The 24,687-nt window shown below is 39.9% G+C and overlaps 1 protein-coding gene across 3 annotated transcripts in view; it reads left to right on the forward strand.

Moving 5' to 3' along the window:
- The window catches only part of PHACTR2 (phosphatase and actin regulator 2), a 134,060-nt gene that overhangs the window by 102,512 nt on the left and 6,861 nt on the right, over positions 1–24,687 (forward strand). For 2 of the 3 annotated variants that reach the window (XM_035538779.2, XM_035538780.2), the window contains exons 5-10: positions 9,851–10,403; positions 11,715–11,914; positions 13,697–13,853; positions 16,321–16,376; positions 22,157–22,218; positions 23,342–23,479. In XM_035538779.2, coding sequence (XP_035394672.1) covers positions 9,851–10,403; positions 11,715–11,914; positions 13,697–13,853; positions 16,321–16,376; positions 22,157–22,218; positions 23,342–23,479 — 1,166 coding nt within the window. Of the gene's footprint in view, positions 1–5,931; positions 6,169–9,850; positions 10,404–11,714; positions 11,915–13,696; positions 13,854–16,320; positions 16,377–22,156; positions 22,219–23,341; positions 23,480–24,687 lie in introns of all 3 variants that reach the window. The other variant, XM_035538778.2, reaches the window with a different exon arrangement.

The raw sequence follows: 24,687 nt of genomic DNA on the forward strand, positions 1-24,687 counted from the left end.
TCTAGGGTCTTATACAGGAGCCTCTCAACAGGCTTCAAACCACTCACTGTGAGAGACAAAGCAGACTTTTCTCCCTCTTCTGTGTCTTGTTGGCTTCCTACAGCCCTGAGCTCTGTATATCATCGAATCGTCTATGAGCACAATACATAAAAGTTGTGTTGTTTTTTTTTCTTGTTGTTTTGGTTTGGTTTTTGTGGGTTTTTTTTGCCTGGCTCAAAAGAATCTTCTTGTAGGTCTCAGTCCATCTGAGTTATTTGCTGGCTAGAAACAGTTCTTCTAAGAATAGTATATTTTCTATTCATCACCTGAAGTATGTAAATGAGGCTGAATCCAAGTCTTCTTAAAGGAAAGCTACTCTAGATAAAGCTCTGTTTGGGCAGAGACTGTTTGCTAAGTCAGCCAGGCTATCTCATGCCAGTAGGCTGATGTGAGAGGTGCAGGCTTTCACCCACATACGTTGAATGGCAGAGAAAAGCTCCTAATTTGTAAAGCTGCCATTTTTATTATTTTTTTTCATTTATAGAAAAGATATCCTAACTTGGCTCCAGGAATAGGATTGTAGACAGGATTTTAGAAGACTAACCATTGAATTGTTTGAAAATATCTATACAAAAAGTATAAGGGAATGTAGAAACTAGCATGCCTGTTCACTTTCCAAGTCTCTGTAGAATAAGAAAAGATTAAAATATGCAGCTAAAAGTGAAGATGTTTTAGATATTCTGTCTTGATTTAATAGCTTACTTTTTACACCGCAGTTGGGCAGTTAGCAGTGTAAAATGATAGTCAGTGGATTTGGGTTGTTGTTTTTTTGTGTTTCCTTTTTTATCTTGGAACCAATGTGAAATATTTGAACATGGTTACTTTAGGTCAGATGTTACACCTGGCCCTTTCTCCCTTCTCCTTCTGATTTCTACATTGTCTCTGTTACAAGGCCTCTTGCACAGGGTGCTGTTGACATTGTACAGTAGGCAAGATCTGGAAGTCTGCAGATGTACAGATCTGCTCATCTGTCTTCAGGAAGGATGCATTCAAAACTGGAATTAATGCAGATAGGGCTGCTAGGAGCGTCATGAGACAGCTGTTCTTGTTCAACCTAGCAAAACAGAGCCTTAGTCTGAGTGCATTCAATGAATGTGACAAGTTGGTATACAGCCAGGAGAGAGCATGGCTGAAGGACAATGCTGGCACAAGTAGAAAGGAATAAACAGTGGCTTTAAATACGTTTCGAGTGGAAATTAAGGGAAGCTTTCTAACAATTAAAATGGGTGTTTTCTGAAACAGAATTTTAGTAGCAATAGCAGGAACAAAAAATGGAGCCGGTTAAATCTGAAGTTTTTGAAAGCATCTGAATGAGTTGACCGCCTGCGTCAGCACAGTCAGTGAGTCCAAAAATGAGACAAAAGACACCTTGTGTTGTCTGTCGTCCCATGTTTCTGAACGACAGCTTCCTGGGTTTTGATTAATCACAACACAGGTCTTTGCGTAGACTGGAAAGGAAACTCTCGATTCTCAAAACTTACTGAGTTTCTCTTTACAGGGATTTATTCTGCAAAAGGCAACAAATCATATGTTATTTCCAACTTCGATTTTATGTAGTGTTACTCCACTGAGTTATGCTCATCTTCCAGGAGAAGGGTGCTTTGCAGTTGATACAGATTACATGCTTGCATTGCAGCAGTATTGGTCCTTTGTGAGCTATCTTCGTATCACTGCTCTATCTGGAAAAACAAAAGCATCAGTACTGTATGACAAAATCCTGGGGTAAAAAAGCTTGGACCTTCAATTCCTTAGAAATTCACAGAAGTAAAGAAAACATACATGTATTATACAGCCTGGTTATGTGTGGTTTCCAATACTATGTCAAGGATTGACACAGTTCTTCAGAACCACCATTTGGTCCACAGTTTACAAACGGTGCCACATTTAGCTTCCAATATAAGTCATTTGATTTTCCAGTGAATAAGTGAATACTGCATGTTGTAATCTCTGAAAATCTTTAAGACTTGAAGGGTTTATACAAGAGCTGCTGTACACTGAGTATTTTGTAATCCTGGCCATCATTTAGGTGTTTATATGAGAAAACAGCATTCTGAAAAGCCTGGCCTCAATCACAGTTTCTGGGAACAAGAAAATCTGATCTCAAAGTGAGCTTTCTTGAAAATCTGGCCTTTGGAAAATTTGTTCCAAGCATAAACATATTATTGATCCAAATGCTTAATGAGACGTTAACATTTTTTTTGCTTTCCTATTAAAAATAATTTATGGGGAGATTGCTTTTACAGCAGATGTCTTGATTAAGGCAGAAGTGAATAAAAGATATTCCTATCTGATGGTCATTTGGAGACCTTTTGTTAAAAGTCCAGTTAGTGATGAACAGATCTGTAAACTAAGAAAAGAAACAGCAATAAAAATACATCGCAGCTGGTACTGAGATACCTTGGGGATGGGCTTGAACAAATAGATGAACTGAGCTGATTCAGCTAGCTCCTTGATTTGGCAGTCTCAACCGAGATGAGAAAGAACAGTCTTGAAGACCAAGGACCCATATTCAAGTAGAGTCATGCTAGGGATGTACAATTACAACATAATTTTATCTTGAACCATTTACAGACATCAGACAATTCCTGTTGCTGTTCAAGAGCGTTCCAGTGTTTCATTATTAGCTGTTTGTGTTACTGCATTACTCACACACAGACCAGGAATTTATTTTATGGTGTCTTACATAAGTACAGAAAAACACAGAAATGTCCCAGTGGACCTGCAGCAAAAGAGAGGACACTGTGGTTAGACACTGAAAAACAAGAGGAGACTGCACCAGGATAACAAACACAATGCCAGCAGCTTAAAAATTGTCAGCTTTGGCATCATAATAGAGTGTAATGTAGGAGACGACAGTTGATAGGTATATTTGTGAATGTTGACAAGGAGAGCCTTCCAAACCTGAGGGCAGCAAACGAAAATCAATGAAATACTGTCTGCTTCAACATGCGGCTTGTTGGCAGCAAAAGCTAGCGTAATGGCCTAGTCAGGTGGGAACTGGGAATCAGTGTCTCAAGAGTAAGTGAGAAACAACAGTTTGGGCAGGATTGGACTGACGTTGAGGGCCATTGGGCTTGTATCTGATGAGATAAAAAGTGAAGCTAACAAAGTTAGTAAAGACAAAGATAATATGATAATATGACATGGTAAAAGCAATGGGAAGAGCAATTGTCTTCACCATGGCTTTCCTCGTGGATACGAGACGACTCACTGGTCAAGGCCAAGAAAAGGGCATCTACGGTGCAGTCAAGATTCCAAGGGAGCTGTAACTATCTGAGCAAATAGGGTTCTGCTGTGCAAAAAGAGTCTGCCAGACTTTGGTATGATGTACATAACAGTATGGAAAGAACTGTCCTAGATAAAGAGATGATATCCCAGGGATGGTGAGGTATTTCAGTTAAAATCAATATTATATAAATTGCCAGTTTTAATCACAACTGAAGTCTGCAAGCAGGGACTTTGTTTTGAATGAACTGTTCTAATTTTGTTTTTCATTTATAGCTTTTAGTTATTTTTCTACAGAACTGAAAATTATTGGTTGGGTGTCATTAAGATATTCTTACTTGCAACTAAGTAAAGATTTAGCCTTGTATTTTGTACTTTTTTTGCTAATACATAAGATAAATTCTGTGACACATTATTTAATCACTTATATAGTTGAATGTTAATTGACCAAGATTCTAAATAATTGCACTGCATTTCCTTAGAATATGGTGGAGTATTTCTTTTTAACAGGTTATTATTCTCTTCTAAAGATTTTTTGTATTAATATGACTAGAAGCAGAACACAGTGGCAATGTATAAATACACAAATTTGCAGTTGTTTCTTGTTAGTAAATAAAGTTTTAACATGCTGGACCCATAAGAAAAAGGTATATCAAGGAATGGTTTACACTTAAAATTATTTCTGATCATCATGCCCTTCAAAATTTTATCTTATCTTGCTATGTTTGTATAATGGAACTAAAGTTTTAAAATGTCCTGCTTTTTCAGAATTAAATCAGTTTTTCAGCTTTGAATGAAGTTAAGTAGACTTTCGCAAGGAGATGCTGTTTGCTATAAAAGAGGAAAGCAAAATGTAACAAACATGTTTTTTTCTTCTTCCAAAGTCTTTCTCTGGTCCAGAAGAAAGAGGTAGGAAAACAAAGAGGTCATACAAGGATCTGTGCTCCAAAGAATCTGCTTGCTAGCTTTAAAACAATGGTTCTTGTACAACATTAGCAAAAAGATATTAGTCTATCATGTGATTATATGGGCTGGAAATAAAGGAGGAAGACACTGGACTGTTAGTCTTAATTCCTTTGGTTGTTAAAGAGACACGTGTGCATGTTTCTCTTAATATCTGCAGGTGATGCATTAGGTTCATGTTAACAAGCCTTAAACTAGAGTTTGAAAAGGCTTTGTTTCTCAGATAAAGAATGTCATCATTGTCCAACACAATTTTTGTTTTTCATTTACTAATCTTAAAATGAAAAGATGCTGCTTATCTCTTGGGAATCTTTCACAGAGGAAGAAAGAGGGTGGAGAATGGGCAGAAGATCCAGGAATGGCCACTTAATGTGTGTAAGAGTAAGGCTTTTGTAGGAACATACTTCAAGAAGTGAATTGGTTTCCTCTCGAGTCATTAAAACAAAAAAGAGATTGTTAGAAGTACTTTTGATATGTGCTTGGCTTCTTTGTTCCCTGACCATTGTAAATTATACTAACATGCAAGTAAAGCCTATATGATTTTGATGGTATGATCTTGGTTTTATAAAATCCTTTTTCCAAAAGGCTTGGAAAGGCTATCTTCAGCCCAAATGGGCACAGAGTTGGTGTGATGGAATAAATAAAGATTCCCCTCTGACTACCAGCTACAGTCTAACAACTGTAGAGATTATATTGCAAAATTTTGTGCTGACTCTGAATGGCTCATCTACATTAGTGCTAGGAGTGCAGTTTTAAAGTGAATTTCCAGCTCATCCCTGCTTACCATTCTTTGGTTTGCAGAGCACACAAACCAGGTTCCCTTTGAATGAAACTAAAACCAAAGTTGCATTCAGGAACTGGTGGTGCTCCCACCACATCTGGGCATGTGGTCTACAGAACTAGGCTGAAGCTAGTCCAAAGTAAAACCTCATGATGTGCGCACAGTATGGACGTAGTGTCCTCAGTGTTACCTGTTTTCACTCTGCAGAGCCATTCCTACTGGACTACACAATGTCGATAAAGTCAGGATTTCCATGGGCTAAGTAACTGACAATTCTTAAAACTGCAGCCTTGTGACAGTACTTGGAGAACACGCAGGAGAGAAGAGCGTTCCCATGGCAAATGACATCCTATTTTAATTTAGCTTCATCTCTTCCTGAAGAGTAGAAATACCCTGGGGAAGATACCCAAAATAAAGTTGCTGTTTCTCTGAGCAAGCACGCTGCAGCTTAGGAGAATGGGTTCCTGCAGGGGAAAATTTCAGCTGTATAGCCATATTTGAACCTGTGGCTGAGGGAATGGCCCTGTTCACATTCAGATTCACATGAATCTGAGTTTTATAGCCTGTTGATCTCAAGAGGACTGGAAAGAATCTAAGGGAATTTGTGAGAGGAGTAAATGGCATTTCCCGTGCTTCGTTTGCAGCCAGCAGTCTAGTTGGGGATGTTGGGAGTTAAGGAGGGTTCTTGGAGATCTAGAATAGGTGAGAATGGGAGAAGTGCCAGACAGAAGTCTTCAATGAGAAGGACTTGAGTGGAGACAGATGGCAATTTTTTTTTCTAAAGTAATACTTCAGAAGATGAAGAAGTCTCTGCTGATTCCCAAGAGCTCAAGCAACAAAAAGTAGTCATTGTCAAGCTTGCTATTAAATGTATGTGGCGTATGTTTGTGTCAGTTGGCTTCTATTCACTTTCTTATCCATAGAGAGCACTACTGATCACTGCCCAGAAATACCGGCATCCCATGCTCCACCACTACCCAAGTCTAAGCCTAAATCTAAAAAAGCTCCGCTACCACCAAAAAATGCTATTGCTGCTTCCACCACCACCAGCCATAAGAGTAATGAAGCATCTCATGCTAAAAAAAAGGGAAAGGCTCCTGCTAAGCAGCCTCCTCTCCCACCTCCAAAGCCAACAAGTCACAGTGCAAATCGGGAAGCTGGTGAGTACTGCACAGGCAGTGCCTGTTGCAGTGGGTGCATGTGCATGGGGGTGCTTGACTTTGTCTGGTGAGAACTTCTGCTTTTGTAAATAGCAGTGCTACTAAAGAGCATGCCCCTGATGTTTTAGCTAGCTTCCCACTGAGCCCTAGTTCTGCTGTCCGCAAACACCCCAGACATCAGATGAATCTCTTCACTGTCCAATAAATGTATGCACAAAACTAAGCACAACAGAGACTATATTGAATTCCCAGGTGACATGTACGTGTTGGTAATAAAACAACCCAGAGAACTGCCAAAGAATCAGCAGGGAAAAAGGTGACTTCTGAAACCAAATACATCTGAGTTGCCCCAAAGTAAAACTATTTTGGTTTTACTGTAACTTTCTGCTGGAAGTAACAACTATTCCAATTAATGTGACAAGATGAGAAGATTTCAAAGAGGTAAAGGATAAAACCAGGAAGACATCTTTAAAGATTGTTGAGTAGTGGTTGTTTTAACTGAGAAAAAAAAATTAAAAAATAAAAATAAAAAAATAAAAAGAAGAATTATAAATCCTTAGAAATAGACGGACTTCCCTGAGCTTGTTGATAGCTTCTTGTGATTCTGAATATGCACTGAGAATGGAAAATGTCAGTCGTCAGGCACGTAATAGATGTTTTTATCACTGCACTTTTAAACCAAAATTCTGCAAAGATGCTAGATTATAGGTAGCTGTTCTAAGGTACTGATCTGGAGTTTGAGTGGTTGTAGTTTAGACAATGACCAAAAAGAAAACATACAAATATAATTTGAGTGCGAGCAGTATTATGATGAATGGACTGTATATATATGTGCATTGGCGAACTTATACAAACCTTGTATTTTCGATCCTCTTTCAGTCATTCAAAGCCTTTCAGTCACTCCTGTTTTCTCTCCAAGCATACTTCTTCATAACTTGTACATTTTGGCAAGTTTCGTATTTGAAGCACACAGAAGAGGATTGTTTGAAAACATTGCAAGACTGCTAAAGTTACAATAAAAACTTGGCCATAAAATATCCATTAACTTGGTATTAACTGTCCCTACTACATCAATAGACCACAAGAATAAACATTTTGAAAACCTAGAACTTGCTGCTTGTATTTCACTTGCAGCTGGAAAACTCAGTTCCTCCCAGGTGAAGGAACCTAATAACAGCAGACCTTTCAGAAACAGAACAACCCATCAGATAGAGAAGTGCTTAGGCAAGTGGTTGGTAACAAGCTCTGAGGTATCTCAGTTCTTAAATTAAAACACATTCAAATTCCAGATTTGTCTTTTAGTAGCCTTGCTGAAATTTCATGCAATACTTGAGACCATGCAGCTATAAAATATATCAACGTACCTCTTGTATAAAGTAGTACATTTTCTACTAGCAATTTCTTTCAGCATTAGGTACATTGTTTTCATTTTAAATAGGGGCAATGCTTAATAAAGAGAACTCACAGGGAGCAGTATTTAATACAAGAGGTTCATCAGATCCCCGTGAAAGTGAACACGTGATGCAGCCAGTGATCTAGTCCCATGAAGGAGAATAGGATTTGAGAAACTGAGGTTACTCGGGTGGTTTCCAAACTGAAACAGTATAGTTGGGAGAAAGGGGACATCAACGTAAGCATGTACTTTTGCCAAAAGGCAAATAATGGTCGTGAAATTTCTGTGTTTAATCAAAATTCAAATTTTCTACTGAAAAAGAGGCTTGACAGAAAGTTGTCAGGCAGCCCAGCTTAAAGCAACAATAGCAATAGCACTTCTGACCTGAGTGAAAGTGTGTGGGGGTGAATTTCTCTGGGAGAATTCTTTCAAGTTTTTGTATCTGATTGCAAGTCCAGGAGGGTTCTGAGAATAATGTAAGGTTTCATTCAATGGAAACATCTTCTGACGTTTTCCCAGTGATAATTATAGTGCAGCTGTATATTTGTATTGTGCTGGAGTTCTTAAGTTTAAGCACATAACTGGTTTCATTGGCTGGGGCCTGTGTTTAAGTGCTTTGCTGGATCAGAACCAGAGCCCTTTGTTAGTACCATCTACTTACTCACTGAGGTTTCTGCTAAATAATATACAGGTTGGAGCCACCATTTATTTCCACTGCAATTAGGAACTGCCGCCTGTAACATTTCTTTGTTTCCTTTTGATTTGCTGGTAAGTGAAGTCAGTTGGTGTGGCTGGTGACTGCAGTATCGGTAGATCCTGCGCCGTGCCCCGTACAGTTACCTCACGGCACAAAGAGGGACACTGATATGCCTGAAGCCATGAGTTCCTGCAAATTTTTCCAGATGTACTGAAAGCCACACGGCTCTATAAATGTTTATAAACCATAACATTCTGCTGCAGGAGAGAACGGTATAATGTGTCTTTTGAATTATTTTCCATCTTCTTTAAGACTAAGAACAGCCACGCTGTGAAAGCTATTTTTGTATCGTGAGCTTATTATGGCCGGTATCTGTATTTTGATTCTATCCTAATCTGCTGGGGTTTTGTTTTTATTTAAATGCTTATAAGTAAAGTAGGCCTTTCAGCAGATTTTTATTACAGCTTTCTGTTTTACTCGGTAAGCTTAGCTTCAAGGCTGCCGTGTAGCTTTATAATGCTTTCATTTGTGCTCTTGAGGTTAATGCATTTTTACTGCAGCAGAAGTGTTTGAGCTGGATGCATTTTGATGAAGAGGACTGAATTTTAAGGCGGTTGTCAGTTTTATTGCTTTTAAAATGCAAGTCAGAATGCTGAAGCTCCCAGTCCAGATGATGCATGCATCAACGCAGCAATCAGAAACGTGGCTGGGATGCACATGGGCATACCTTGCTAGCTGAACTCTCTTGCAAACCTGGGCACTGACTGGAGCCAAGGTGCAACCATATATGCTTCAATATAGTATCACAACAGTAGACAGCAACATTACTGGCCAGCTTGTGCAACTAGTGTCCAAATCTTGTATCACCACATTTTCAAGGCTACCTGAGTTGGTCACTGTCAAGACAAAGAGCTCCAGTATATACAGAAGGCCTTCACTGCCTCTTTCCTTCTGGAGATCATTTGTGCAGAATGAGATCAGTGGTTTCCAACTCTGTTTTATGGACATACCCATCTGGACTCAAAAGTACGTCTCATTTTACTGTCCCTCTGCTGCTTGCCATTAATGAGAAGCACACCACTTGCAAGAACATTGTGAAATGTAATTAACTGATGCCCTCAATGGTCCTGATGTTCATTGAAAGGTGTAAGGACATATTGTTCTCCTACTGCTCAGACCATAAAAATCACATAATAGAAAAGGTCAAACAATTTTCTCGGTCCAGTAGCATTTATTATTTAATTTTTTTTTAACTAGGGCAAGAAACATTTTGGGAAAAAGTAGTGGATGATGTCCAGGCAACTTCTAATGGACCAATGCAGAATGCTAAGATCAAAATCTCACCTATATCTAACGTTGGTCCCCTCCACTGGTCTTCGACAAATATTCATCATTTCAGTTTTCCCATCTCTAAAGCTGAATTGTGAATTCCAATATTTACTCGTCTCAAGCATATAGATGGAGAACTACAGAAGTATCAAGTGTAGTTTTTTCATTTTTTGAAGTATCAGCATACAAGGCAATTCATGCAGAAAGGTGCAAAAAATGTATAGTTGCAAGACTGTAAAATGCTTTTTCTTTTCTTATTTTAGCTAGTTCTAGTTCCTCACATGCTAAAAAAACACCAGTCTCCAAGTCTTCTTCATCACCATCTCCTTCGTCCACATCATCTCATTCCAAAGCCTCTAAGGAGACTTCCAGCAAATCGGGCACATCAGGGACTCCCAGGGGCAAGAAAAAAGCTGGGAAGCAGTCAGCCCCACGAACGGCACCAGATGGGGCAGCTTCTTCCCCCTCGGGTGCCACAGCCAGCAGGTTGGAAGCGAAGGCAGAAAAATCTGAGCCTGAGCAGCCTTCCATAGTAATTTCTGAAACAGAGGACGTAGACCAACGGAGCAAGCTGGTTGTACCCCCTCCTCCCACCACGTCTCCTCCTCCTCCTCCTCCGCCTCCTTTTCCTGCCGCAGCCGGTCAGCCCGCTGTCTCCTCAGATGCCCAGGATGCACCAGAGGGCTCGGTGGCAAAGCCATCCATCCCTGGATCAGGTACTAAACCTCTTCTCCAGGCTGAGCAAGGGACAGATGACAGCCTGAGCAGTACGGCCCAAGACAGCGGTCCAGATGCTAGTGGAGAAGACTCAAAAAGGTGAGATGGTCGTTGGTAAGTCATTGCTGTCATGGGTAAGTGGCAAAGCCTACAGGAACCCACATTTCTAGTGTTACCTTTGCAGAAAGGATGCTGTAGGCATGCTAACTGGTAATAATTTGTGTCTATTTCTTAGAGGCATCCCAGCATAATTTGTCCCTTGCCAGCATCTTTGAGCCATTTACCCACAATATTTAATGATTCCCCATGACGGCATTTCTCATCACATGTGACCTGTATTGCTGCCTGGCTGAATACTGACCACTGCAGTCAACAGCTCAGCTAGCCACAGATAACACTTTTATTTCTCTCTCATAAAGGCAAGCAAGAAAGGATGCTGAATTATAAATGTGTTCTTTAAAAAAAAAAAAAAAACAGAAACAAAAACTTTTTTTGTGGTGAATATCGTTTAAAATCTCATTGATAAAGCTCCCAGTTCAGTAACTGAATTCACTAGCAAACGCAATGACAGTTTTAGGCATTGGTTAGTAAATGTTTGGTTCTGCTACTACCTAATAGCTTTTCTACATCTCAGATATTATAAAATCTAGTCAAGAGCAAAGTCATAATTATATTTTTTTTAAGCAAAATAGTTGGCAGCAAAAAAGTGACTGGCTTATTAATCTGTCTTTTCCCTGCCACAAGTACCAGTGTCTTTCATAACAATCCAAGAGGTTTTAGTCTAGATGCCAGTGACCGAGAGAATTTCCTTGAAATAGAGGGAGCCTTGCTGGTACATCTGTGCCAATGTTGCATTCCTGTGCTGCTTCTCACTTTGCTCTACCCTTCGTTTACACAAAGGATTTTCCCAAGGCAGAGGGCCCTCTGCTGCTGATTTCCATATTTATCAGTCATAGAAATGAATGTTTTGCACCCAACAGCAATAAAACTATATTTGCAGTAAATAGTCAGGCTTCTAGAAGAGGAAGCTTTGCAATTCTGCCTGCTCTCTGACTCCTCTCACCCCCAACTTTATGAGCTGTTTTTCTCCTCTCATTAGCTTTTATGTACTATTGGTCCCATCCCACAAGAAATAAACAGGAACAGCCATGTTTCTTTACAAAGGCTTTGCAGCTCATCTTTTTAGACTGTTTGCATCTTTCTTCATAACATACTTACCCATAAACAGATATGTATACCCATGCACATATATATACATTGCATATGTTTTACATACATACAGTTTTAGAGAGAGAAGTTAGTTTGAGCAGCAGAACTTTTATTTTCATGCTTGCTTATGCAGTCTGTCTCCCATTCATGTTCTCTACTGCTTGCGTTAATGTGACACCGTGTCTGCTTATGAATTCATAGCCTGGCTACCAAGGATGACCAAGAAGTGGAGGCACCTGACCAGACCCACTCTGAACCACTGGAGGAGGCTTCTGATGCTGCTGCCCCTGCTGAGAGTGAAAGCAGCAGAGAGAGCCATAGCAGCGACTCGGACTCTGATGGGCCGATACTGTACACAGATGATGACGATGACGACGATGATGATAATGCTAGTGCTGAAAGTAAGCCCCTAACAAAAAGAGGGTACTGGGAAGGGGTGGCTATCTTAGGGTATATTTAATATACATTTGTCCTGGGCTGGCTCAGAGAGCCTGCAAAGCTGCTGTGGTAGCCACATTGCTAACTGGAGCTCACTGGTTGCGTGTAGTCCATGACTCCTACGCCCAGTGAGTTGTTGTGTAGATGACCCCATTAAGTTGTGGCCTGCAGGAGAGCAAAGACTTTGGGACAGAGCTGCAAGCAAGCCTATCAGTCTGTGGGTGATTCTCTTCCAGGATGTGGTGCTACTGCAGGGCATCCCACTGACAAGTTGCAGACCACCCTTTGCACGTTGTGTTATGTGACCATGCCTGACCCCTGTTAGTGCAAAGTAAAGAGAGCAGGATATGGCTGCGTGGCATGGTTTTAGATGATGTAGTGTTTTACCTAGTGGTAAATGAGAAATGAGTGTCCTTCTTCTCCCTTCCCAGACAATTGTGATCAAAAACTTGCTGGAACCCATGCAATGGTGGCACCAGATCAAGCATTGCATGGATGGGAGTGGAGGTGGGAGGAGCAGGTTCAGAAGAGGGTTGAACAAGGCCTCCACGTTCAGGCATCAGCCCTAAGTTTTATTGATTGGGGCTCATACGTGTAATGAATCTTTACCCTTAAAGCACCACTATGGCTTTGAACTGACTTGCACTAGAGATTTTGTGGGAGTCAGGTGATTGGGGAGGTTGCTTCATGGCAGCTCTCAGCTGCTGCTTGAAACTGAGCCCCCAAAATGGCTCAGAATCATGTAGCCACCATTCCAGACTGCTGGTTACAGAGGAGCACACCCACCTCCAGGAGGACTGGCTCTCACTGGACACTGTCCTCAGCAGCTTCTGGAAGGCCCTGCAGGAGACCCAAGGGCAAGGCATGTAACAGCATGAACACCGGTGCAGCAGATGGTGAAGTGCCAGATAGCTTGAGACACTGAAGTCTTCTGCAGTTCTCCCTTTGGTCTGAATACCATCCAAAGTGGTAGCAACTAAAAATTCATCGATTCAGACACCAGCAGTGCCTTAATAAGAAGTGAAATGGGAGCCTGTGACCTTAACAAACTGTCATACATCATAAAATCATGCCATCATAGGATATAGGTAGCCCTCTCTGTCAGAATAACGAGACAAGGGAAGTTGTTCCACAGCTGGCTGACGCTAACACAGGCAAAATGGTGTGTTTGTTGTCCCTACTGTATCTGCTTTATGGATAAAGAGATTGCTTCAGTGCCTGGGGCATCCTGCCTAGAATACTTTGCAAGTTCTCAGAGTATTTTTCATTTTATTCAACTATTTTTTTATTTTTATTTTTTACAAATTAGTTAAAGACAGAAAGCAGTATACAAGAAATAAGTAGCATTACATTGGAAAAAAAAAGAATGAGGAGAAAGACGGAAGAACAAGACTTCATTCTCATTTTAATTTAAAGTTTAAGAAAAAGAGCTGCATTTTGCTAACAGTACTAAGTAGGTAAATAAATCAGCCTATAATGTATCAGACTTCAAAGACACCTAAATGTAGATTTGTCCTTGTTAAACTCCTCTGTCATTTTGGTTGTTAGCTTTTTCATGCAAGTCTTCCAACTTTTTATTGTTTTGAGCTGAGTTGAAACTATTTCCCTTTTGATGTTAATTAAAATTCTTCACCTGCATGTCAGAACAAGGCTGCTTTGGGGAGGTATTAAAGTCCTTACTCAGAGTTTGTGTTTGTAACCTAAGCATGAATGAACTAACTTTACCCTCCTCTTCCTTTCCTCAGGCTCTTTGGCAAGTAAAATTCGTCGTAGGGATACTCTTGCTATCAAACTTGGCAACAGACCATCTAAGAAAGAATTAGAAGACAAAAACATCTTGCAGTGCACATCTGAAGAGGAGAGGCAGGAAATCAGACATCAGATTGGAACAAAGCTAGTGAGGTATTAGTTGCAGTGTAAATGTGTTTTTACTGGGTGGAGGTAGAGGAAGATGGTGAATAACATTGGGTTCACATTTTAAATTCAGCCCAATATGCAGTGCAGGCTCTTCACAGTAAAACAGTCTGGAAAATTGTATTTTAATTTCTCACAAACCTTTAAAATGTCAACGTTAGATTTTTGTTCTGCTGGAGACAAACCTGAGAGCTTCAGAGGCTGAGGTTTTTTTTGTTTTGTTTTGGTTGGTTGGTTGTGTTTTTTTTTTTTTTGCTTGTTTGTTTTATATGGGAATAAAAGTGACTCCAGAACAATCAGTACCATGGTTCAAGCTTTTCCTCATGTTGGTTAGCAGGGACTTGAACTTACGTGTCCCCCTCTCAGTCAGAGTTGTAGTTTCAGACACATAAAGTATGCTTGTACATATTCTTCCCTTATGTTCCTTTCCACCCTTCTCCTGTTCTCTAAATGATTAATTATTCATGTACTGGTTCCAGCAAAAGAAATTAACAGAGACTGAATTTGTAGATCAGTAGTGTGCTCACCTCTGAGCATGTCTTTCTCATGCTGCTAACTGCTGTGGGGCATACATTACTTTCTGCTCCTGAACTTGAGAACATCGCATTAAAAAATATTTTCACTTTTATTTTTACAAACTTAAAAAAAAAATCATCCAAAGTGTTAATTTTGGTTTTTACAGTCTCTGAGAGCAGACTACAATACATCTGGATTTTCCCAGGCTTGTCGTTGTTTCTCTTGTGCTTGGCAATGTCGTCCAGGCAGACTTGGAGGATGTCCTGTGTTTGTTAGATTTCCAGATACTGGGCAGTGCAGCCAGTGCTACTCCAGTACAGAAGCCCAGCAGCCCGGCACCAGCACTTAGCACATGTGCTGAGGTGCTCCATGAATTGCATGGCTAGCTAAGTAATTTATTTCATTCCCTAACTGTGAGAGGTATGCATCTTTTTTTGTAGAGCCCAAAGGTCATTTTTCTCCTGCTAATAAAGAAGCCTGGTTGTTATCAGTGTTTTCCTAACCAAATTCCAGCTCTGGTAATCACATCCCGCTTATCTGTATTCCCTCTGGGGCTTACAGTGAACAAGCCGCTCTTTGATTCTTGCCCTCAGCTCTCCTGCCTGGCATTGCCAGTTCTGCCAGGCTGGCACCCTCACCACACAGAGATAAAATAGGTGTGCAAAGCTTATGGTGCCTGGTACAATGCCAGGTGCAATACCTGTGCTCAGGTATGAAATCACAGCCAAGTTTATGGCATCTTCTTTTAAAATTCCTGATGTCGTGATCAGCACCTAAGACCAGAGATCTGGTGGAAAAGTGTCTGAAGGCAGTGGAAGTCCTGTTCCCACAGCCCAACGAGTGCTGGGGTCAGGAACTTCCTGCAGCATGGGGTTGGTCACTCCTTTCAAACCTCCTCTCAATCCGAAAATCACATGAACACAACGGAAACTTTGTACATAATGAGACCTGGAGCTGTTAAAAAAATAGAAGGTCTGATGCTGAAGCAGTTCTTTACCAGAAATGACCCCCCATAGTGTAACTGGAAACCAGTCTCTCCATCACAGTGTTTTTTCTCCATTCCTTACCAGAAAGTCCCTGTTTGAGTCAAAACTCAGCTCTTCAGTCCCATTCGATGGTCACAAGCACCCTCCACACCATCCTCTTTGTCTCCAGGTGTCACAGAAATGCTAAGCATTGTTTGAAGCAGGTGGCTTTCATGAGGCTATGAGTGGTCTGTAGTGAGCTGGGGGGGTTGCTGGGCAGAGGGGATTTCCAACTGTTAAGACATCTGCAACATCAGTTTTACTGCTGAAATTTTTCTTGCTCCTTTTCTCAAGCAAACAAGTGAACTTGTTTATTAAACACAAAGACAATATCCACCATGTTCTCCGCTATATAGACCAGAAAATTAATATCTCAGATATTTCTTAAATGGTTATTTTTATATATAAGTAACTAAATAAAATCAAGTTTTAATAGAAACTCCACAATTTTAATGTACTTGCAAATTGATGAGGAATGCTCAGCTTATGTTTTGTTTTGTTAAAAAAAAAACACAGGATTTGCATTCAAAATACCTGAGAATAATCTTATGATTGCACAGCTTATCATAATTATGATGCCTGGGAACAAAAAAGGTTTACGAACTCTTTCATAAAATTATACCTGTAAATGAGGAATTCAAATTTGCTGGTACAATTTCTGTAATATTGTGCAAGTATCACTTATGTATTCAAGTGGTGAGAATATAAATGTTAAAAGAAATGCCCAGTCAGTACTGAGGTTACATGCCCAGGTATTATAACTACATGTGGAAATTGTCTGTGGTTGAATACCTCAACTGGAAATGAATAGCTGTATAAGAATGGCTATATAAGACACCTTTTAAGCTGCATTACAAATTGTCAGGTGTTATTTAGATCTGGTTTAAAATCAGTCACTTACTTTGTTCTTACAGGAGACTTAGCCAGAGGCCTACAACTGAAGAGCTAGAGCAAAGAAATATCCTAAAGCGTAAGTATTTTATTCAGGTTTAAGTTAATACTTACTTAGAAAGTGAGCACAGCATATGTTGGATTTATATGGAGGCCTGGTCATTGTTACTCTAGTGTTAGATCCATAATTGGAGAGAAATTATGTTCTTGAAAATAACAAGTCAACACTAGACTTATATGCTAACCTGTAATGGTAGCTGTGAAAATTGCATATATTCAAGATGCTGAATTTTTCTTGTCACAATCTCACTTCTTGAAGCCAGTCCTAAAACCCAGAAATGAATTAGATACCCCTTAGAAGTAGTTCAAGGCTGGTTAAACTTCCACCTATTTTTTCTGAGGAGGAAGAGGGAATATCAGTAAGACTTGGAGGTGGGATATAAGGGCAGAGTTTGGAAAGTGGATTAAGAAGAAAGGTGAAGTATTCAGAGGAAAGGGAACAGGCATATGCCAAATGCTTCAGTATTATATCCGTTATATCCATAACTTATACCCATTTCTGAAATAAATGTATTTATTTGTCTTCAGTACTGGAACTTGGATAGTACATTCCTACTGAATATCTTTTTGATGATTAAATCATTCTTCAGTATCCCTGTACAAAAATTTAAGTCTGTGATTCAAATAGTCAGGGGCAGAACTTTGGAAAACAGGATTTTTACCTTCTATACTTATTTTCCAATTTAGTTATGCTGTTTTTGTTTTTAGGCTGTTAAACTCTTTAGAACAGGCATTTTTTGTCTTTATGAATCTTTTTTTAATATAGATGTTATCTAAACACGCACTGTAACAATTGCCATGCCCAGCTCCAGCTAGCCCTGTGTTCTTTCTGCAGGAGTGGCTAGTAGCTGATGCTTATGTCAAAGAAATAAATGATACAAACATTTGCAAGGAAGAAAATGCACATGGAAGCCTTTCACGCATAGCAAATCTCAGAACTCATCTGTTCTTTATATATATATATGGTATATATAAAACTTTCCACAGTTGATGTAACTGAAAGAGCAGGTATAATGCAGTTATTTCCAACAATTGTTCAAAAAAATATGGAATTCATCTGTGTAACCCTGGTGCACAGCATGCCAATGGAAGAAAAGCTAATAGGCTGTTTTCCTGACAAAGTCCATGGACTGGTCACTGTCACCTGCTCAGGCCAGCAAATCAAGGAGGAATAAGAATTATTAGCTTTCAGGCAACTTTCTGCGCTAATAAAATCCTATTGCTACTGTGCAAGCTTTTCAAAGTCAAATCGTGTCATGTCTTATTGAAAAGGGGAAGCTGCTGTTTATGCATTATGGTGCACAAGTTCAAGGGACTCCTGTCAAATACATAACGTGAATGAGCTTTCTAAGGACATAATTTCTTAACCTGTAGATTGCATAGTCATAATAAAGATAAAATGGGAAATACAGAAGTATTTGACATGACAAGCAGCTCACACTGAACTATGTGGGAAAGGTAATTCCAAAACATCTTTGGTGCTCCAGGATATGGACACTGAGGTGGGAACATCAGCTGGGCTTCTTGTGCTCTCTGTCTAGCTGATCTCTAGATAACTGATCTACCAACATATTTATAGTGTATTTAGTATCGCTTTTGCCATTGTTTATTCTGGTCACTGATTTTGCAATAAGTAGCTCAAGACTGGAAAGCAGTTAATAGATTTCTACTCCTGTTTCAGCTTGTTTACTTGATGTTTTTGGCAACATACCATGCTTTGCACTCAATACCCCTTCACTGTTCTTTTCCTCTGTAGCCAGCCATCCTTCCCTGCTGCTTCCCTGTGTCTGGCTTAAAGGTGCAAGGGAGAGCAAAAATAAGTGCTGAAATGCAGACATATAAATGGAAAGATAAATAAATAACAAAACCAGAGCCGCTGACAAGCACATGTAGAATACACAACTGCTTTTTGCTCATCACAGTGATATAAAATATTTCAAGTTAATCTTTAAAAAGCAAAGCAAACACAAGAAAAGACAGTGTTTGTGATGACAGTCTGACTCAGAGCCCTTTGAGAGTGCAAGTTCTTTCTCAGCTCTAAAACCTGCATATCATTTATCAAAATTATGGCATTCCCTTCCTGTGGATCATTCAGAAATGTTTACATCTCTTAAATGCCTTTGTTGTTGTAGGCAACTTTTGTGAATAAGTTGGGATTCCTTTCATAAAGCTTCCTTCCTCCTTTTTAAGTATTGCGTGGGGAAAATTATTGCTTGTATGTAAACTGCAACCAAGGGAAAGTATTGTTTTGAGTAATATTTATCAGACTTTGAGGTTACATTAAGAGGTAAAGGTCCAAATGTTTATTTCAGGATTAAGTTCAGCCCAAATCTTTCAAGAGGTTCAGAAAAAGTCAGAATGTCTTCTTTTTCTGTATTTCCATTTAAGATGAGGAAATCTGTGTTGCAAGAAGATTTGTTTTGATAATATTACCAGATAAACCAGTTGCTGAAAATCCTGTGACTGAGTAGAATTGCAAGACATTGCAGGCTGCTTTGTGTAAAAATAATTTGGATAAAACTATCCAAACTTTTGAGTCTTCCCACACTAAAACAAAGTTATGATAGCTCAAGAGTCCACTCGAAGGAATAGATAAAGCCTTGTGGTTTTAATACAGACAGGTTTCTTGTGTACTGGCTCTGAGCTGGTAGTATTTATAGCATTGTATTACAGCAAAGAAACTTTTTATTCTTCCAGGAATTTTAGATTAAGATAATTGTATTTTTTCCCGTATCTGTAAAGGACAGTGAACTTCTTGTCCGGTGCACCTGCACACTTGCCAGTACTGGCTTTGTAGAAAGCAGTGTTTAGCCCTTGGTGCTAGTTAGTTATTAATGATTATCTTTTCTTGTAAAACCAGGAAAGAGCCGCTTTTTGCGTTCCACAGCATTCCAAGAGGGAGGCACTTTGTTTGTCTTTTTCTTTCCTCAGCAAGCCCACAGAGAAGTCTAAACATAGCTAATCCCCACAGGGACACAATGGAAAGTTCAGTTTCATGCTCCTGGAGTGCTTTCTGGTCAAGAGCAGAACAGTCCTTGGGCAGAGCAAATCCTCTCTTCTCTTCTCCCCTTCTGCTGTGAAGCAGATGTCCCGCAGAAACAGAAGGTGGCAGGATTTAATGGGGCAGACGTTGCAGGAGTGATAACATACAGATGCCAGGGAAGCTGTTTGTTCTACTTTGACCATTGGGCTTTTTAACTCGGACACCATGGCACTAAATAAAATGGTTTCAGTGGGTAGTCAAATGCCCGTTTGACCTGTGTGCTGATGTGCCTCCCAGGAGCTGCAGGCAGGGAAGGAGGAAAGCCACAGCTTGCTGGGACCTGACTGGAGAGCGCTGCAAGCAAAGGGCAATTGCTCAGCTGGTCCTTTGCCAGTGCGGCAACCGTGGCAGCCTGAGGAGGGGACTTGGAGCTGGGAACACTGTGTTTATGTTTTCCTTCTCCACATCCTACAGATCAGATCTGCTTTTAAGGTGGAAAGCAGTCAGAACGGTGTTTCCGTGCATTAACACGTTCCTATTTGGGCGAGTCAGTCAGTTCATACCTGCAGCTGGAACTTAGCCTCTGGGTGGGATTTTCCACGACACCTGAAGGAGAAGGAGCACAAGGCCCATTATTTTTAGCTCAATGCATCTTTTTAAATCACTGTGGCAACTTTCAAAACTTTAAAAGACAAAAAAATGCATTATAGTGTTATTCTTAGTAAGAATTTCTGTCAGAGCAGTGTTTCTGTAGAGCGCCCCTCCACTCAGCAGTCTGGAGAGATGCAATAGGTGCTTTAGGTACGAGGGAGAGTGGTCAGTGCCAGGAACCAGGTGCATTTGGCCAAACAGCAGATTAAGGACATTAACAGCAGCCACCAGATTTCAGTCCCTTTACGTCAGCTCTTGAGTTTTCTTTCTAGAAATAAACCAATTTGAATGTGTAACTGTGTGTGTATATCCACTGATGTGCATTATCCAGTTGCATCTTTTCTGCTACGGGAGAATTTCTATGAGGTAGGACTGAAGTGATTCAGTTCCTGAAGGGGCAAAAATTTGTATGTCAAACAAATCCCAGGTAAATGGAACCCCAAATTAATAATTTATGTTTAAGTACTATGCAATATTTTGTTTAAACAAAAGCCTACAGATGACTTACCTGTCCTAAAAAAAGCTAGAGAGCTTTTGATTTTGTTAGGTGAAGATGTCATGAAAAGAGTTATCATCTAAAGTCAAGTCCTCAAATACACACAACTTGTTTATTGATAGATATGTTAATAATAATAACAAAAAAGTTTAAGTAAATTAATCTTTAACTCTCCATTTTTCAGTTTAGTCAGTTACAGATCCTTACAGATCCATTTCTTCATGGTTTAAGAGAAAAGCTATTAATAAGCCATGAATTATGTTCATATTTCGGTATCTCAATAAAATCACCGCCAACAATAGATCCAACCTAATTCTGGCTGCAAGCCCTTGCAATTGCATCTTGCCAATAGAAATCTGGGGTTGGTGTTGGGATCTTCTCCCAGAACAGTTCTTGGGCTGGTTCTTCTTATCGTCACTTTCTTTCTTTATTTATTTTTTTTTAATCACTTGTCCTTCTTCCCCTTTCCACTGTATTCTTCTTACATGAGAGCCTTTGAGTCAGCAATGAAATGTGCAGGTGCTGTTAGGTGACCTGTCACAGTGTTACCTCCAGCATACCAGCCATGACATGGAAGCTCTTTTGCAGCTAGGTTGCCTGTAGTAACTCCACAGGCTGACCGTAGCAGACAGAGTGTTGAACGACGCTGGAATTTAAAAGTGCCTTTTCGCCTATGCAGGTTGGCTGCATCCACAATAGACAAATGAGCTTTATAGTTAGCCTTGAACTGCAACTTGGAATCCATAACCACCAACCTTGAATAAAACAGGATCTGAATTCTAAAAATATTTCTAGGTGGTATATTTCAGCCACAACAAAGTTAAGCTTGCATGTAGCTATGAGGTGAATCAATAAAGTAGATAATATTATTCAGAACACACATCAAATTAAAAACATGCTGAGTCTATATGAATGTGCCCTTGTAAGTGTTCTTGTCAGTGGCACTCAAGAAATCAGGTTTGGTTAGCTCAGAAATTTATTAATAGCACATTTCAGTTTTGTTCCCAAGTACATTCAGAAAACGCACGTGCAATTTTCTGTTGTACCCATTCAGGGCATAGAAGTTATATGTTGCATTTGGTTTAGCTAGTGGTCCTTAACCAAGAATATCTGAGTAATGAATCATATACATTCATTATAAAGTCAGAAAAAAATGTTAAAGCAACAAAAGCAATTTGCACTAACAGCTGACAGTAAAAAGAATTGTCATTGATTCATTCCATTCTGTAGCAGTAGAGGAAACTCGGCTGATTCAGATACTCAGAGCAAAATTTTTTCTTTGACCCTTATGAATAATTAGACTCTTAGTCAAGAGATGGCATGTTGGAAGTAAAAGCAATAGTGATTTTAATACTAGGATGAGTAATTGAATCATTAGACAGCTCTTTCAGAGTACCTCTTACTTGCTGTTACACGGAAGCCTTCTCTTTGCTATGTTCCTGACCCATCATGGTGACTCAAGAAGTCTACAGAATTGGGGGGAAATGTGGATAGGGAAAAGAAATAAGAGCACACAAAATCAAAAAGCAGAGAATACATGCAGGATCACCCCAAAATACGAGCAAACATTAGCCAAGATTTGAAGTCCTGAAGCTTTAAACCAAGAGAAGTAAGTATGTGAAGTTATAATGTGTAAATATTCACTGCTTTTTATCTCTTCTAAAAACAGAGAAGAATGAAGAAGAAGAACAGGAAGCCAAAAGAGAAATAAAACGTAGACTCAGTAGAAAGGTGATGACGTGGTTTTTTTTGTTTGTTTTGTTTTGTATTGTGTGTTTGTGCGCATAGGATTATTTTTTTGTAAGGCTCAAAAATTCAGTGTACATACATTAATGCAAATATGCGTTAGTCATGTCCCCATATTAGAAATCTGTTTAAAAGGCAGTACCAGCCAAATCCTTCTAGGGAGAAACCCCATTCTTTCCGGTTTCCCATACCTCAAAAAAGCATACAGTCTGCCCATGCTTAATATTTGTCCGTGTAAGCAGGGGGAAGAAGTGATCTGGGAGTTTCCTCTGTGAGCATGACCACTGCTGTGACATATGTTCAAGGGCAGCCATGCCTATAGATCCACTCTTCCCTTGGGCAGCAGAGAGGGCAGCAAAGCAGTGTGTGCCCACTCCTTCACCCTTCTCCTGGCCACATCAGCAGCAGTCTTGCCTGCTCCAGATGGGATTGTGCTCATTGTCCCTGTGAAATAAAAATAATAAATAAATAAATAAACAAAACAAAACAGTGATGTGCTATTCTAGCTCTGGGGTGTCATTGTGGGAGAGGATGGGAAAAATTTTTGTACGTCTCCTTTGTCTGTCCTTCTCTGCAAAAATAGTTGCAGTATTATTTTTTTTTCCTTAATGTGATTGTCTTTAGCTGATTAAAATGAATGTTGTTTGAGGTGACTGGAACCCTGTGGCTGGGCATCGTAATGACTAAGATAGAATCCCTGACCACCAGATGTTAATTTTTTTTTTAGTTAGGCAGGTCCCTCCATATCAGGCTTATTTTCTGTATTATAGCTGAACGTTACCAGAGCGTGTAATTGTTAATGCAGACAGACCTATCATCTAGTGGGGTAAACAGAGTGACAGTTGCAAAGTCACAATTAATATTCCAGGGATAACTGTCAAGATTCTCTGTGACCTGCCTGACAAAGACTATTTTTATAATTGAAGAAATTAGGTTATGCTGCTCCCCCATTCCCATGCAGTGCTCCCAGGGTGGTGCCTTTTTTTAGACACCTGAAAGTGACCCTATTTAGAAAAACCATTAAAGTTCTCTAGAGATTACATCATACCCTCGGCTTTTATTTTATTATGTCTTATTAAGTGTACTATTTTCTGCCTTCGGCTTACAGCTCAGCCTGAGGCCTACAGTGGCCGAACTTCAAGCAAGGCGAATCCTGCGGTTTAATGAGTACGTGGAGGTCACAGATTCTCCGGATTATGATCGTCGTGCTGACAAGCCTTGGGCCAGGTTAACTCCCGCAGACAAGGCAAGGGGCAGATTTAGATTATAATTAAATTCTTGCATCTTTCACTTTTGGTTGCTTCTTCTGATCTGTGATTTCTTGGTGCAAGCATCATGCGTTTCATCTGCTGGAGACAGCAAAATTGTCATGGTGCTGTGCATTTACTGCCTGCAGCTAAGAAAACTCACTCAGGTGCCTGTTAAGGGTGTGTTTGCCAGCTCTTTTACAACAGATCAGGCCAGAATTTCTTGCACTTTTAAAGCCTTGCTAAGCCAGGTACGTGCTGTTGGCAAAGATAGCCATGATCATTGGAGTTCAGGCAAAGTTTCTGCAGGCAGAAGCCTGCATCAATATCACCAAGAGTTATTTTTGCAATCCATTGAAGTGTAAAAGGTAGAAGCTATTCCATCTTTCTAAGGATTCTTGGCCATAACTATCAATTTTGGAGATAATTCTATAATTCTATGTAGGCAGCAGTCCTGGGGAGGTTTGCCCCAAACATGCTGCAATTAATAGTTCCTCTGCCTAACTACAAGGAATGGGACAAATTATGTTGTGATTCCCTTTTAAAGGATAAATCGGCCAAAGATTGCCATAAAATACTCATCCATTTTCCTCCTACTTCAAAAAAGGAAAGTTTTATATGTTAGATTTACATATCAAAAAGTTCTGGCCTTTTAGTACTTGATTTGAAACAACTTTTATGGTAATCCTATGACATGCGCTTGGTATGAAAAATTATGTGTGCACAAATCCATTGTCTTCTGGCTGAGGACTGTGAAGCACTAATTTTATTTCAGCTTGTATTTTAGCATTAATGACAGCTCACCTGATATTCAAGGGAGACTCTCATAGCAAGTCAAGGTGGAGACATTAAAAATGTACCTAAACTGTTTCAAGATGTTGGTTCTGGGAGGTACTGAACTCTCTCTAGTCCTCATATACTCTGTGGGAGATTAGAGGACCCAGCACCTCCACTTTCACTGAGGTCCATTTTACCAAAAAAAATGGGTAAGCTTCACTAGAACAAGCAGGGGAGTTTCCTGTCTACTCTAGGGTGATGGGTTTTAATCTCAGTTCATTTTGTAATGACCAGATGACCATGGCTGCTTCTGATCCCCATGTTCGTTGGCCTCAGCAGAAAGGCAAAGCCCCTGGGTTGCCTGGAAACTCCTTTGCCCTTTTCTCCCAAGGAATTCGTTTTTCTAATTCCAGTGGGAGCAGAAGATAGT

Source organism: Cygnus atratus, chromosome 3, assembly GCF_013377495.2.
Source record: "Cygnus atratus isolate AKBS03 ecotype Queensland, Australia chromosome 3, CAtr_DNAZoo_HiC_assembly, whole genome shotgun sequence".
NCBI classification, from domain to species: Eukaryota; Metazoa; Chordata; class Aves; order Anseriformes; family Anatidae; genus Cygnus; species Cygnus atratus.